At 41.4% G+C, this 17065-nt stretch overlaps 1 protein-coding gene across 6 annotated transcripts in view; it reads left to right on the plus strand.

Annotated features, from left to right (window-relative positions):
* The window catches only part of Plcb4 (phospholipase C, beta 4), a 353965-nt gene that overhangs the window by 255369 nt on the left and 81531 nt on the right, over nucleotides 1-17065 (plus strand). For all 6 annotated transcript variants that reach the window (XM_013512270.1, XM_013512271.1, XM_005380865.2 and 3 more), the window contains exons 9-12: nucleotides 1810-1863; nucleotides 8418-8499; nucleotides 9371-9471; nucleotides 10108-10165. In XM_013512270.1, coding sequence (XP_013367724.1) covers nucleotides 1810-1863; nucleotides 8418-8499; nucleotides 9371-9471; nucleotides 10108-10165 — 295 coding nt within the window. The remainder of the gene's footprint in view (nucleotides 1-1809; nucleotides 1864-8417; nucleotides 8500-9370; nucleotides 9472-10107; nucleotides 10166-17065) is intronic.

Here is a 17065-nt window from a genome sequence, read left to right on the forward strand (position 1 = left end):
TCAATCAATCAAAGACTTAGTCAAGGTCTTACCTAGCTCAATGTGTCTAAAATCCAGAAGGATACTACAGTGGTAGATTTTATCCCTACCCAAACTGAGCTTCCAAGGTAACATGACAGTTCCCCAAGCAGAACTCCTAGCCAAAGGCAAATGTGAGCCATTCTGAAAAGCAGTGATCTGTGAGAAGGTAGGGCTGTTTGATTTCACTGGGCCATTGGCAGGCAGCCGTGAGGTGCTGAAAGCACCACATGGCGAAATTGTGGGGTTCACTCTGCATCTCAAAGCCAGGCTTGGTATGAGCCAACCGGCCAGGCAATAGGCACTTTCAGTCCTTACATCCTGGTCATTCAGCAGGAATTTAAAAGAGTGGACTGACTATCCCAGCTTAGCCACATCAGATGGATTCTTCAGCTCATTGCCCCTATCTGTGAATGAAAATTGTTGTGTGGATAAACTGGAAAGTACCTCCTGGGACCTCGGAAAAAGGCTGGCTGCTATCACATTAAGACTTCCACTCTTTCTTTACGAAATGCCAGTTATTTTAATTTTACAGTATCCCTGACTTTTTCACCATCCTTTTGGTGAAGGAAAGTTATCTAGGCTTGTAAGTTCCTGTTTGTTGTGCAGCTTCTTTGACTTTTCCTCAGCAATTGCCATGGCCTAATTTGTTAAAGAGGAACCTGTTGGTTTTTTTCTCAATGTTAAGACTTCAGGAACCAAAAGTTCCAAAGGATCAAAAACTTTTACAAGGCTCAGTTATACTTGCATGACCCAAACATCCATAGCTGGACACTGGATCTTACGGTGCCCTGTCCAGGTCTCTTTGTGGAGCTGTTGCTCACCCAGCCACCTGCTGCACAGACTCATCCATTTCTCCAGAGAGCTGTCATCTATGAAATGGGAAGGATATGCCTCTCTCTTCCCTGGAGGAAGCCCATAGCAAATGACAGGCTAACACAGGGCGCAGAAGGCCAGTCCCTGTGTCGCCAAGGCTACTGCATATCACACAAGACAGATTAAACCTTTCGCTGAGAATACAAGCTCGCTGAATCATTTTTCCCTGTCCTCTGTGCTCCTATTGGTCCCTTTGCCCCTCCCCCACAAATGCATCTAAGTAAGTAGTTGCTTTTTCTTCTAGGAAACTTGACATAAGGTAAACTTTACTAAGTCATCGTGCTTTGCAAATTATTAGACTGTTACTGGGTAAAAATGCTGAGCGTGGGAGACATTAGCTAAGAACTCCAAAGTACAATAAATGTTCTGTGTCCTCATGTGTCCTCAAAGCCCACAGAAAGCAGAGTTACTCACCATGGTGATGGCTTTCTCTTGCCATTGAAGCTTAAGGAAGGTGCCCATTTGGTCTACATTGTCGCTGCGGGAGCTGGGAGTCCTCATGGGCCCCCAGGAAATGACTGGCTGACATCCGTGTAGAGTTGTATTTCCTGTCACCTTAAGATGTCAGTAAACAGCAATAATCAAGGGCAGGATCCATTTTTTGATGATCTAGAGTTTCCAGATTGAAATACAAGCCTCTCTGTTAAATTTGGATTTCAGAGAAGTAACAGATAATTATTATATGGTCCAAATTTTACATAGGGCATACTCATACAAAAATGTTATGGTACTTATTTGAAATTCAGATTTAACAGAGAGTCCTGTATTCTTATTTACTAAATCTGACAGCCTTGAATTTATACCATACCACATCGCTCTCTCTGATTTTTAGAATAGATGTTTGTTTGAATGAGCTTTCTTTTAAAGCTGCTCATCCCAAGAAACTCAAACAACGCTGTTGATGTTGTTTTCTAGCTGGATGAAATTGGCATTTATGACCAACCCCAGTGGTAAAATTCCAGTGAGGAGGTAAGTCAGCCAATCCTGGCCACTCCCATGCCCTGGATTCACCTTCATGATTCCAAACCAAAGTGGGGGACCTCTATAAGTATTGTTTGCTACTTGCCTTTAAAATATTTCTGGAGGTTTCATTGGAATCTCTTGGTCAAATGCTGTGTTTTTCAAACAAGTGCGTTTTGGAATTGAAATTTCCCTTGCCTATTTACCTGAGCAGCCACCAGCCAAAAGTTCAGAGGCTGGTACTGTGTGTGACGGTGGCATTGTGGGGACTGTCCTGGGAAGTGGGCTGCCCCTGGGTTGTGCCTTCCAATCATGACTTTGCTGGACATCTGGGGCTCAGGGTGGGCAGTGCTGTCTTAGTTCAGATGCTTGAGCAAAGTACTGCAGGCTGGGTGGCTGAGAAACAACAGAAGTTTATTCTGTGCTTTGGAGGCTGGAAAACCCAGTTCCAAGTGCCAGGGTGTCCCCTTCTAGGCCCTTCTTCCAGGATACACACTGCTGTCTCTGGCCACACCCTAACAATGCAGCGAGCGGAGTGGAGAGCACTCTGAGGTTTCATAAGGACACTAACTCCATTCAGGACAGCTCTACCCTCATGAGCCAACCCCTCAAAGGCTTCATCCCCTAATACCAACCCATTAGGATTAGGTTACCTTGGCAAGTTACTAGTGACTGAAGGAGAAAAAAGCAGTAAGATTCAGGTGGAATCATGAAGGAAGAAGATGTGAACCAGACACATCCTCCACATGTGTTCTTTAACAGCTGGTCTAGCACATTTTTCTCTGAGGGGTCTCCATGCATCCCTCTTCTGGCTTTCAACTTCCTTCCAAGATTCGGGCTTTCCCTAGGGTCTGCATATTTAGTTAGAAGGTCTTGTCATGGTAGCACTGGGATTCCTTTGCCAAACTCTCCAGGCTCATTTTGCGTGGTGTTTGTGTAAGCATTTGTGGAAATCCCAGAAGCTGGGCTGGGCCCCAGAAATGTCCACATGCAGTCAGAAGAGTATTGTGTTCACAAACCCAAGGCCCCAATATCCATCAAACACGACTTCTAGATACCACCCCACTCTTCCAGGATTCTCCGGACTCAGCTGATGTCTTCTCTGGACACCACTTAAGCAAAGAAGTAAAGTAGAACTACTGGTAGAATCCTGTCTTGGAAGTGATCTGCCTGTGACAGATGAGGCAGCAGGTCACCAAGTACAGACAATTAAATAGACACACTTGAATAGTGACATGCTGGTTACCTTTGTCACTTGCAGCTTCTTTTCTTCTCTCCTGCCTAGCAGCTTCCTTCTGTTCTGAAAATTCCGTCCTGCCTTTGCTGTGTCCTGGGTCCCTTGACGTCACTCTTGCCACATCAAACAGAATTATCCTAGAATCAGTTCTCTTAATTCTACAAGTTTTAAGAATCATAAACTTAAGTATACATGTGACATGACAAATAGTTATGGGAAAAGAGAAAATACAGAAATCATGAGAAAGACCCCTTTTACACAGTGTTCTTTTTATTTAACCTTGTATGAGAGCTTAGCAGGTCACATACCCAATATGTCAGTTGTAGCCTTTACAAGTGCATATAGGGTTTAAAACCTTGCCTGATGGTTGTTGGCAAACATACTTTGTGCCTTAAAGCTCTTAAAAGCTCTTCATTTGGTTATCAATAGCAGGACAACTATTTTAGTGTGTCCTAACACCATACAGCTATTGCTATATACACAAACCATTTTTATTTAAAATCAATATTGAAGTAATACATCCAAACTCTAGAGAGTACAGATAGCAATGTGATGAACGGAAATATAAGTTGGATCTGTTCACCTTGTCTTACTATCCTGCCTTTTCTGCCAAGATAAGGTTCAGAAAATGGGCAAAATAGAAACACATATATTGTGACCAAAGCACTTCTAAGGAGCAGTTCTGATTTCACTTGTATGTCTCCTACTAATTAATCCATAAATGTACGATCTTGGGAGCCTCTTTTGATTGCATTAGTCTTTATTTATCATGTTCACGTACAAAAGTATTAACTACTTTTTGGTAGAAATAGCCCGTTTTGGCATCTTCTTTAGCTCTCTTTGACCTGCACTCTGGTGTTTGCCAGTAATTACAGGTGTCTGACATAAGACGTCTGTGACTTGGGGCAGTTTGTGAAAAGCTAATGGAGAATTGATACCAAGCCAATAAAAAGTGGATAACTCTCCTGGTAGAGCAGCTGCCAAGGGTGAGATGGAAATTGTTCTGAATGTTTTAATGAAGAGTAAACACTTTTGAAATGTCATTTCATCACTATCATTCTGGAATTTTAAAAATGGAAGCTCTTAATGTAGTGTACATCGTGTTAAAAGGGATCTGGTTTCATAATCATTACATAGCCTGGGGAACGGGTCCTGTTCTTTAGCAGTAAACTAAAGTTTAATGTCCAAGAAATAGTAGGAATGACAACTGAGGGAAAAATCTCACTCCTTGTCTTTTTCTATGTACAAGTTGTGATTGAAAAATAAAGTGAATGTTTAATCTTCGAAAAGTGTGCAGTAAAAGGCACATTGCCGTGAATCACACTCAGAACATTCCCTCAAACTTCAGACACAGTTACCTCATTCTTCTTTCTGCTTCCTGAACTGGTTCTAAACATACCCTTTTATATCTTTTCAAGCTGTGATCAAAAATATAGTGAATGTGGCTCCTTAGTGACACCCAACAGAAAGGCTCATGAGAACATTATGATATGTCTTCATCCACTTTATTCATTAGATCTGGCACCACGCGACTTCGGGCTGTTCCCCACAGTCAAAATGACCATGAAAGGGAAACATTACAAACCGATTCAGGACATCAAGGAGGCTAGGATGGTGAGACTAACATGAAAGAAGACTTCCAGAACTGCTTCTGGAAGTGGCATGAATGATGGGATAAGCATGCTTGGACCAAAGGAGACTGTTTTGAGGAGGATTAATGGTAGTGTGTCTTTTATTGTAATAAACTTTGTTCCATTTAAATATTTGCTATATTTTTCTATCACGCCACAAAAATAATCGTACGTAGTTTGACTTTTTTCTCAAACTTACAAACTCACCCTTAGAGTACTGTGCCACTCAGACCAAAGCTTTGAAAACAGCTCCTTTCTTTTGCAATCTCTCATCTCTTGTGACCTGAGGTGGGGTCCAATGGCTAGAGTTGGGTGGTGGGGGAGTCAGACAGTGGCAGATGCTGAAGGATGCAGTAGTGTGAACGTAGGCCAGGCGCGCCAGCTGTGGTCATAGGAGCCCCATCCTGTGCAATTCGTGCAAGTCCTGAAGGCCGAAAGGCCTGGCTGCCTACAGGAATGTCTCATACTGCAAGCAGTAACCCCACTCCTTCTTTTCAGTCCTCTGTGGCTTGTTGTAAGAGTAAACGTTGATTAAGCAATGATTAAGCATTGATTAAACAATATTAAACATTGAACCCCCCCAAAAAAAAATCATGTAAAATTAAAGGAAAAATTGGGATGGGAGGAGATGGTTGAGTGATTAAAAACAGTGCTATGTGCATGTACAGTTCTGCCAAAATGAAACCCATTAACCTATATAACCAATAATAAAAATATGGGAAAAAAGAAGATGGTGTTAAAGCCCTTGTGTGTACTGCAGCCCTTATGTGGGCAAGCAAAGAGTGGGACTCCCTTTCTTTCTAGGGTCACAGCTCCCTTAGTCACTTGAAAGATCCCCTGTGAGATAGAGCTTAACCGGAATTCGAGCAGGACTGGACACAACCAAAGAGCATTTGCTCTTGGGCCAGGGATATAACTCAGTGGCACGAGCACCGGCCTGGCAAGCGTGAGGTCGTGAGTTAGATTCCTGGTACCAAAAAAAAAAAAAAAAAAAAAAGAGCATTTGGTCTTGTAACATCCCTTTTAGGGAAGGGGTGGCAGTTTATTTTGGTTCAACAAAGTCTCATTGAGCTGCTGTTAGCTATGGTGTGAAACACTGAGACATACTCAGTGGGCAGGAGGTTATGCATAGAGCTGAATATACCACCACCTTTAGAGGCATAATACAGTAGCAGCTGTGTCCTCAGACTGTGATAAGTGCTTCCCTAAGAACCTTGGTTAAAGGGCATCTTTTTGGAAACTCAAATAATTCACCTCAACTCCCAAGGCCTCCCTTCCCCCTGCCCTACATTCCCAAGTGAATCCATGGTAAGACTCAAGAATGATTCAGAAAGTTGCCTCAGACCAAGGAAACACACCCCACTTCAGAGAAATGGTCTCCTTGACTTGTTCCCATTTTCCATCCTGGGTGGCAGTGGTGTTTTTTAGAATAAGGTAAATAAATCTGTGACAGTTGCCCAGCCCAAGCCCCTTCATGAAAAGATGAAAGTGAGAAGTGAACCTTTCATCTCCCGTATTCCCTCTCCCTTCTCCCCCAACAGTCTTCTGTGTTTGATTTCTGGGCACCTGAACAAGCACTCACCAAAGATTCATTTTCTACACATTCTTCCCTTCCCACAGCACTGACGTTCAGGCTCACACCTGCTACACTTGTGACCGTGTCCATCACTTAACTGTCTCCATATTCCAGGCCCATCAAAACCCAGCAGAGGTGTGGGCTAGCTGGAGTATTCTTGAATGTGCTATACAAAAGTTTTCCTCCAAATTACAGGTACCTGATCCTCCTGTGGAGGTACAGTTATGACCTTAATACATACTTTCCAAAAGAAAGACACACTGAAAAGCTGCTTTCACCTAAATTAAAAAGGCTACATAAATTCCATCTTACCCCAATGCAATGAATAAAATTGCATGAACTCTTGAGATGTGAGAAAATATGGATGCCAGACCCTCTTTATTATAAATCTGCTTATCAGTTTAGTTGATGTCAAACACCCCTGCTCCACCATGCCAGTAGATGCATAGACTTCCTTATAATTGAACAGAGCTGTCTCAACACTCTTCAAAATGTACTTCTTCATGCAGTATTTGACGTAACATGCAACAATAAGGCTTTGAATAAACACATAGTAATTCGTGTATCTAAAGCTACTTCCAGTCTATTTTGGGAAGTTGTACTCAACAGTTAAAGTGGTGCTTTCTCCCACGCGTCAAGATTTGCTGGGTGTCAGTACTTACATTTGGAGCCTGCCTTCCCCTTAGCATGAATGGGGCAACATATGCAAAGCCTGGGCATGAGACGCTGGTAAGAACTCAACTGGTGCACAGAAGACATTCCTAAGCTAAGCTTTGCAGATAAATAAGCTCCATCCTCAAGCAAAACCTGGACTTCCAAATTTAGTCTCCAAAGTCTTGGTAACACATTACACAGCATAGAGGCCAAAGGCTGGGTTCTTGGGAACCTATCCTCCCCTTGATATCTGTTATGCTATGTGTCATCAGTGCATTTATAATGAAACTCTCCGTATCAACACCAGAAGGTAGACTCATTAAAGTGTTGTACATTAGATAGCAATGATACTCATACTCACTGTACCAGTTAAAAGGTTATTTGGAGATACCATGTCTTAGGATACTTCCAAGATTCTGTTAGATTATTGAATCATTGCTCCCATTCCATTCTAGTCAGCTTTCTGTTCTTGTTTCAAACTACCTGAGGATAACATTTTAGGAAGAAGAGTTTTGTTTTGTCTCTTGTTGTTAGGTTACAGCCCATGGTCGGCTGGCTCTACTGTTGCTAGGCCTGTGTGCAGCAGAAAGAATATGGCAGAAAGGTGTGGCTGGGAAAAGCTGCTCAGCTCACAGTGGCCAGGAGGCAGAGAGTCACAGAGTGCACTAATGAACATCCTTTTTTGCTTTTGTTCCATCTAGATCCCCACCCTATTGGATAGGACTCATGTTCAGGACAGGTCTCCCCCGTTTGCTGTTCCAGATGCCACTGGTTCTAGGAACACCTCATGACACATCCAGAATATGCTTTACCAATTTCCTAGGCATCCCTTGATCCAATCAGCTTGACCGTCAAGGTGAACTGTCATAGTCCCCAACCTGTCACTTTCAAAATAAAGTCCCTACTCCTTGAGGCAGCTGGTGCTACAAGAGTGGCTCAAGAGTGCTTAACATGGAAACAAAATCAAAATCTGTCTGATGACATGTGTCAGCTGTTAGTCAGCATGCACACCAGGACAGCAGCAACCAGAGCCTGAGCTCAGATCTACAGGCTACTTCTTTCTCCAATTCCACATCTGTTGACCTGAGGTTTTTTTTACAGCTGCTATCGTGACTGCTACATCACATTTTCCTAAGGAAGTGATTTCTTAGGACCAAAATGCAGCAGTTTTTGTCCAACCCTGTGTATCTTTCTGCTCCCTTGTGTTCACCAACACCAAAGGGACAGTTAGTTTAGGAATCTGGTTCCATCAGTAGCAAAATCATCCCTGATAACCAGAAGGACATGGGAAGAGCTAGTTTGGGCAACACAGTACCTCTACAAATGTAAAGTTAGTTTTATTGTCTTTTTTCTTTCCCCCATTTACACTATTCCTAGGAGTACTTGGATCTTTGGATCAAAGAAATCAGAATTGGCAGTAACTTGATTTCTTTTTTTTTTTTTTTTCCTTTCTTTGTTGCCCTAGTATTACTAGAACCTTTGCATCGGGGAAAACAGAAAAAGTGATCTTTCAAGCACTCAAGGAGTTAGGTCTTCCAAGTGGAAAGGTATTCCTTGACTTACTGTGTTTCTAAAATTACTTTATTTGTGCTCTCATGTATGATAAGCTGAGTTATTTATATTATACTGATCTTTTCAACTATATATAGTAAAGATAATTTTATCTTCTCCTTCTTCCCTCTCTCTGATTTAAACCTTCATGTTTTAAAATTTAACTAGTTTATTTCAAAACTATTTGTGTCAACTTTATTAAGATAGAAAGCAAAAGCCAGGCCATTCTTTACACGCTCATGGAACTTATTTTAGAGAAGACCAGCCATACTGCCTTAACCGTGCACATGTCAGTATGAATAAGTAGCTAATAAATTCATTCCTTCAAGGTCACCTTGCAGTATTTTATAAAGCACCCCTTCCCCAACCAATCATTTGTGTGCATGACTGTTTAGATTTGAAACAACTGAAATTAATTTATGGACAGGAAAAAAGATTTGAGACCAATGATTTCTTTAAAAAGTCCTTTGAAATAGACATCTCAGTATAAGTCAAATCTTATATAGTCATTCTAGGCTCCTTTCTTTAGTCTTCTGAAAATTCATGATATAAGCATAATTAAATACTGGGAATGATTAATTCAGCATTCTCTATATGGACACTTGCTTTTCCCGCTCAAAGAGAGATGGAAAAATTGTCTCTCTATATTTGTTCTCTGGGTGTGGCCCAAAGAGGTCCAGCTGTAGCCAGATGTGGTGGTAACTGAAAGAGTTTGTTTATACATACTGTGACAGAGGAAGGTGGCCCAGAGATTGCCCTCCTGGTTTTCAGGGTTGCTAGTGATCAAGACTTTGCTGTTTGACCTTGCAGAGTCTGGCCTCCGAGGAGAAAGAGTTCTATGATTTATGATACTCTTATTCTTTACAGAACGATGAAATTGAGCCTGCCGCATTTACTTATGAAAAGTTCTATGAACTTACACAAAAGATTTGTCCTCGGACAGATATAGAAGATCTTTTTAAAAAAATGTAAGTTCTAATTATGAGAAAGTGTTCTATAAATATTATTCTTGTCCTTTTAGATATTTAAAACATCTACTTGCCATTATGTTTTAATTCAATGTTGGTAGTAGGAGGAGGAATATGTAGTCAGAGTTGCATTTTCACTCCTTAGTTGATTAGTATAAAAGTTTACTCAGGTTTTGAAAAACTTTAACATAAATTAATTGCAGCACCTGGAACTTTCCCCCCTGGCATTGGCTTTACTAACTACCTACAATGTTAACCTGCTCCTTTAGGTATTAACCCATTATGTGAACTAACTAGATTCAATTTGGAATGTTAATATGTTGTTGAAAAGTTCATTCATTCCAATTATTTCAAATGGATGACTTACATGTTGTTTTTGAAATAACATCTCTTGATAATGCTAAAGAATTGCAGGCATTTTCCTGTGACCTAGCGGGAGTGTTTTATTTCCTTTGTCATTATTGTTGTTGGGCTTTTTTCCCCCTTATCAACAGTCTCTGGCCATTTAAGAATTCAGCACTATTTTAGGATTAGATAATAAGTTTAGAATTATCATCAACAAATGTCAACATGTAAATCGTACCTACTGTGGCATCATATACAAAAACTTACTTTTTCTAATAAATTTCTTTTCAGCAATGGAGACAAAACTGATTATTTAACGGTAGACCAATTAGTGAGCTTTCTAAATGAAGTAAGCTTTTTCATACATTAACTCCGTACCGTCTGTGTGCAGTGGCTCGTCTCCCTCTGCATCCTCATTGCATGCCTGCACCCCACACCCTTGTTCGCTTTGCCTCTCACCTGCTGATCTTTCCATGATGGCCGTACCAGGTGCAAAAATCAGCTGCTGCCCATGTGTCCGTTCGCTTCCTTCACGCTGGCTTTGCACACGGCTTTGTGTTGGTTTCTCGCTGTGATGTGTAGCTCTGGTTCTGTGTGTTTGTGTGAATTTTATAATATATTTATATAATTAAATGTGTCTATGTTTTTGCAAGATGATATTTAAGGCGGTTTTTTTTTCTACCAATTTCAATAAATGGAAAGAGAATGGACTGAGTTTCCCACACTGTAGTTGGACTCTCCATTGCTAACTTTAGCTCATACTTTTGCATGGACTGGAAAGCTTTAATTTTTTCATTTAATTGATTGCATGTAAGAGAAATGTGTAGGTTCAAACAGGATATTTTGACAACAAGCACATTTGATTTCCTGGGTGAAAATATATAAGGCCAATTGGATTGCAGATCAAAACTTTACTTTTATAGACAAGCTTAGAACTAATTTTAGAACATGATTCACTTAACAACCGAAATTGGCTGACAAATTTTGCTTAAGCACAAGAGAAAAATATTTTGGAAAGAGTAAAGGTTACAATTTTTATTATAACTAAATGAATGTATTTTTTCTTTACACAAAAAATTGTTTTCTTTTCAGCAAAATCCATCAAAGATCTTATTAGTCCAAAAGGAAAATTCATGGTTTTTTTTTCCAACAAATAAGTAAGAAAAGTTTGAGTGAGAGATGGATAATATATTTTTGTTTCAAAATAATTCAAGGTGGGGCTGGGGATTTAGCTTAGCAGCAAAAGCGCCTGCCTGGCAAGCACAAGGTCGTGAGTTCGGTTCCCGGTACCGGAGAAAACCGCCCCCCCCCCAAAAAAAAACAAACAAAATAATTCAAGGTAATCATCATACCATATACAGAAAATGTTATAAAAGACAGCTTTGGGTCTGGCCTAGCGGTGCTGCACATGCTTAGGCTGTGCAAGGCCCTGGTTTGATCCTAACACTGCAGCAAAGGAAGAGAGAGAGAGAAAAAAGAAGAGAAAAGACAGCATCATAAGACCCATGAGCTATAAAATACCTTATAAAATACAACGGGTAGTTTGTGGCTCACTACTTTGTAGAAACAAATCAATCTTTGCCAAAAGTCTTCTGTTTTTATTCTTCTTGAAGGCTCAGGGGCTACTAATTCATAGCATTGCACTTTAGAAACTATTCTAACCAAAGTCTAAATGCATCCATGAAAAAAGGAAAAGAGATTCCCTATAACTGCACTGATGCCCCCACTTGTAAATAATCTCTTCAGTACAGTATACTAGTATTTATTTTACTTGAAAACATTACAACTTTTTCTGCTCCACTAGTTTTTAATCACGTGAATACTGTGTTCAGACTCTTTACCCGGATACTATGCACATTCTTATGCCATCGTTGCTCAGAATTCAAATCGCCTTGCTTTATTCCCTTTCCTCCCCGTCCTGTTTCCTCCTTTTGTTGTTTGATTCCCCTCAGCTTCTTCCTCCACTTTGGTTCATTGGCCTTCTTACATTTGGTGCGTTGGGCAGGAATCCAGCTTCCTCCTAAAGAGGGAAGATTGTTCGGTAGAGAAGAGAAAACCTACCGCATTGTCAGTTTGTCACTTGTTGAAATGAGGCCCCTTGTGTGCATGGGAATGAAGCCGGCACCCAGCCATCTGTTAAGCAGAGACCGTCATACCACATCCTCTTGTCTGGACACAGAAACAATCCCTTTCGTCGGTTCTTACTTGTCACACTCCCTTTTACGGATTCTTCTCATTGGTCTTCCCAGTAATTCACTCTTGCAATTCCTAACTTTTCTTAAATGTTTATTTTTAAAACTTTAAACTTTTAAGAACTATTAAAATCTTTACACTGACTTTAACGAGTATTTAAAACCCCACCCCTCATATTTCCTTGCTTTCCCACCTTAGACAAGCGTTTATCCACCCATCACTATTACTGTGGGCTGTGTGTATCCTTTCGTTTTCACGTTTCCTTCCCTTAGGCTTCTTCTTAACTTAAGGAGACACTTGGAATTTTGGAGTGGGGCTGATGGAACCAGTGTGATTCTCGATTTCTTTAGGTCGCAGAAACTATAAGACAGTCCAGGAAAGTGTGTAGCCTTTATTTTCACTCAAATTGTCCACCCTGAGACTCTACCTTCTTGTCTTGTTCTAGTGAACGCAACACCAAGATAGGCTAAACTATGAGGGGCTTCTTGAAGAAGCTGCTGAAGCCAGGGAATTTTCTGCTAGTTCCTTGTACTCCTTTAGACTCCTGCCCTCGCCCCTCAGGTCTCCCCACAGTCCTCCTCCCATGCTGAGCAATTTCAAAGCCCTTACTGTGAGGACAGAAATCACTCAAGAAAGGAACAGGCCTGGAAATGTAAGAGTCTATGATCCAAAAGGTGAGACTGTGACATTTTCAAAAGGCCTCACCTGCGTCCTCTCAACAAGCCGGTGCTCGCTGTCTCAGCAGAGGCCCTGGGCCCTGGGCCTTCTTCTTATTAGACGAGGAAGAAGGAAAGGAGAAATTCCTAGTCTCTCTGTATTTGCAGCTATCCACAGTCCACCCCCATACCAATAACAATACACCATAAAATTAATAAGAGAACCCAGCAAAGTAGCCAGAGAAGCAAGCAACAGACCAAAAATTAATAGATGGAGTACACCAGCATTGTCAAATTAGAATAGGTAGTAGTGGAAGAAATTCCCTTTGTATTAGCAGTGCCATGCTCACTCACCACCTTCCAGCCTTTAAATCTCTTAGTCTTTCTGTTCAGTGTACTAATGTAGTCTCCAGGAGGCAGGAGGGAGAGCAGAGACTACCATCCTTCATGTACTGCCCTGGTGCTGTGTGGGGTGTGTGTGCCACCTCCTCCCTCTGCCCAAGTCGGCAGTGCTTCCTGGCTTGTCCACAGCTCTACAGCAACCTCCTCACCTGCTTCTCAGTGTCTTTCCATGGTCAGTACTTGCCAAGGTGTGATGCGTGGACAAGCAGCACTGGCATCCCCTGGACCAGGTTAGAAATGCAGACTCCTGAGCCCTACCCAGACCCACTGCATCTGAATGAGCATCTTGCCAGAACTTCAGGTGATTTATCTGCATATTGTAGTTTTGTCCAGCACTGGCTAGTGGGTTCCTGGATTCCTCCTTGCAATATGTTTTCTGATGTTCTTCATAAAGAATATATTCATAGAAATCCACCATTCACATCTAAAACTTTGCCACTCCTCTCTGAGTCCCAGCCTATGGACAGTAGAAATGTTCTTTGCTGAAATTACAGAAATAACATTCCAGAATCCAGGAGAGCTAGCGAGCACCAGCTGGCTAGATCTCCTACCATCTCAGCTGCGTATGTGTGGTAGGACGAGTTAAAACCTCTGGGCTTCAGTTAATTTCTCCTTCTTTTTCCTGAACCTGGTGAGAAACTAAATTGACTTTAGCGTCACCTTCATTTTCTATTTGATTTTCACAGAGATAACAACTAGAGAGCCACGGGACTGAAGGATGTAAAGGGCAGGAGGAAGACATCAAAATAAAGAAAGGGAAAAAGCCTCAGCCGGTCACCCTAATTGGGAATCGGCTTTCTTTTCTCGTTACTGGTTCTCTTCGCCTGCTTCCTATATAGAGTGTGATCACATTAGGGCTAACCCGCTTTTACAGTTGGAATATGAAGGGACCCCGGATCTCTTTTCCTTTTGGAATATCTTTGTTCTTTAATGCACAGGCAAAGAAGAAGGAGGAGGTGTTTTGTCTCATGAGTAAGCTTATCCTGGCTAATTATTCATTTCTCTTTTTGTATCTTTTTTGAATATATCAGCATTCATTTCTCCCAGTGCTACTTCTTGGATTCAAGGCAGATGATGTCTTCTCGCAGTAAGACCTGAGGAATGAGGGCCTGTCCATTATCTCCTCATTCACTTGGACACAATTGTATAACTCGTTTTGGGAAGCTCTGTAGAGTATTACCTCATAAAGCACTGGGTATCCTGAGAGCAATATCCTGGGCACATTGTTTATCCAACTTAAACTAAAGGTCCCTCCACCAAGCTGTGAAGAATTTACCCCACTGTGCTGTGTCTGAATGGAGCTCTTTTGCAACTTTATCACTCTGGATTACTTAGACCTGATTTTCTCATTGCAGTTTTTTAAAAAATTTACAGTCATGCCGGGCATGGTGGTGCACTCCTGTGATCCCAGCACTCGGGAGGCTGAGGCAGGAGGATCGCTGTGAATTCAAGACCAGCCTGGGTTACAAAGTGAGCTCAAGGCCAGCCTGAACTGCAGAGTGAGACCCTGTCTCAAACAGCAAAAAAAAAAAATAATAATAATAATTTACAGTCTTGTGATTTGAATGCAAACTTTACCATATGTTTTCCTGCACCTGGCTTATCCAGATTGTGCTGCGTTGCCTTATTAAAAAGCAATTTTTTTTTGTTTTTGAGTACCAGCAATCAAACTCACAACCTCACGCTTGCCAGGCAGGTGCTGTGCCGCTGAGCTAAATCCCCAGCCCCTACAAAGCAAAATTTTTAGGGAAAGCGAAAGATTGTGTTATCTGCTGGAACAAATTAAAAAACAAGCATACTTTCCTACTGTCTGCACTTGATGCTTATTTGCTGTAGATGTGGTTTTTAGAAGTGAGGATTGTGATGCACCCATTGTGGGACTTGGTTTTCCTTCCTTTTGCTTCTGATAGATGGCCAAATGAATTATTATGTCCTCTAACTACATTTTAATGGAGTTTAATTGGGAGGGCATTTCAAATGATTAATGATTCAAATGATTAGTCCTGGTAGGACTTAGGTACTTATTTTTCCCTACAGATTCGCAAGTGTGCTAAACGCATACCATTATAGATTAAAACCATGCTCCTTAAACTTGAGCATGTCACTCTTAAAACACCAACCTTGGGTTCCACAACACAGGATCAGATTCAGCAGAGCTAGGGTGGGACTGAGACTGCTTTTCTGATAGCCCCCAGCTAATGGTAACACTGTGTCTGCCATCCACAAACCACACATAAACTACCTTGTGTTTGAATTCACACATATATGCATGTAAAAACACACAAACATCAAAATTCCCTCTCCTCCTTTCCCTAACTTTTTCTCCCCCCTGTAGGTGAATCCCTTCTTTTGTCTGCTTTTAATCCCTATGTATTGGCTGCATCATCTCCATGAGTCCAGAAACCAACAAATAGAGTGTTAATTTTAAAAAAGCTTAATTTTAATATGGAAGAGAAATATAGTGACCAACAGTGAACTTAACTCTGCTGTCCGTTTTCATCCCCACATCCGTCTTCTTCCATGGTGTTGTTTATGTGAGAAGGGATGTGTCTAGCAAGAGGGTTTCAGTTTGTTTGTTTATTTGTTTGCTTCTAAAACAATGCATTCTCAGCCTGGGCGGAGCTCGTAATTTCCTTGATTGGGGAACTCTCTTGCATGATGGTATCACTTTCCTGAACTTGGCTTCACTTGCCTGGGTTCCATAGTCCACCCCCCAATTTCTCTTCCTCTGCATATCCCACCCTTTTGTTCTGTATGATCTCAAGGCCTGTTAGGAGTATGATAGTTTCTGCTCTTGCACATGCATGGATATGAGCTGTTGTGAGCGCTAATTTCTTAGATTACAACAGAAGTATGCTTCATTGGGATAAATTGCCAAAAGTTATTAATTCCTCATAAGTTAACATTGTTCACTCATTGTGGGGGAAAAGGTGGGGAAAGCAGAAAAGCCTAGGGCCATCATGTGTTCTGGGCACCAAAGGCGTTTGTTCTGGGTATTCTCCCTTTTCAAGTGATCATCCGAAAACAAAAGGGGAAGTAAATCCATATGAACTTTTAAATTGCTTCCTAAAGGCCTTTCCAATGTTTTTCAAAGTCTGTGCATATATATGGGTAAAGAGTTGTTGATAAATTCCTATTTATTGACCAGATCTTCTTCATACCTGCTTATGGTCTTCACTTTATGGAACTTTGCTTTTTTTATTTACTTGAGGTGTGACCAGGAACATAGTGCAGTGTTGGAATCCCCAGCAAGCAATAAGGAAATTGGATAGATCCACTGTCTCCAGATCTCTCTCTGTCTCTCTGTGTCTCTGTCTCTGTCTCTCCCTTCCTCTCTCTTTTTTTTTGGTACTGGGAATCGAACTCAGGACTTTGCAATTGCCAGGCAGGCGCTTGTGCCACTTAGCTATATCCCCAGCCCCGCTTCCTCTCTCTTGCTCAATGTACCTGAGTCAAGTAGTCAATAGACTTCCCATGAAACAGAAAGACGTCAGGAAACACATTGCTTCTGGGACCTTCCGCTCTACTAGGAGCACCTTAGTTTTCACTTTGAAAAGGATGTTGTCATCAGTCTCCTAAATGCTTTTATCATCCATGTACTCTCTGCCCAGAAAATTTTCTGAGGGCAACAGACTTAAATTTTAGAGTGAGAAAGATGCTTTTCAAACTCCTGATATTTAAATGTAGATTTTTATATGTTTTATAACTTATAGATGTCCTTGTGCTAATTAATTTTCATCATGACAATTGATTCATTTTGAAATATATGCACTCAAGAAAATGTAGTTTTCTGCGGGGCTGGGGATTTAGCTCAGCGGCAAAAGCGCCTGCCTGGCAAGCGCAAGGTCGTGAGTTCGGTTCCCGGTACCGGAGAAAAACCCAAAAGAAAAAAAAAAAAAAGCTTTGCTTCCTTTAGGGCTGGGGATTTAGCTCAGCGGCAAAGCGCCTGCCTGGCAAGCGCAAGGTTGTGAGTTCGGTTCCCGGTACCGGAGAAAAAC

Source organism: Chinchilla lanigera, unplaced genomic scaffold, assembly GCF_000276665.1.
Source record: "Chinchilla lanigera isolate Chin_1 unplaced genomic scaffold, ChiLan1.0 scaffold00014, whole genome shotgun sequence".
Lineage (NCBI taxonomy): Eukaryota > Metazoa > Chordata > Mammalia > Rodentia > Chinchillidae > Chinchilla > Chinchilla lanigera.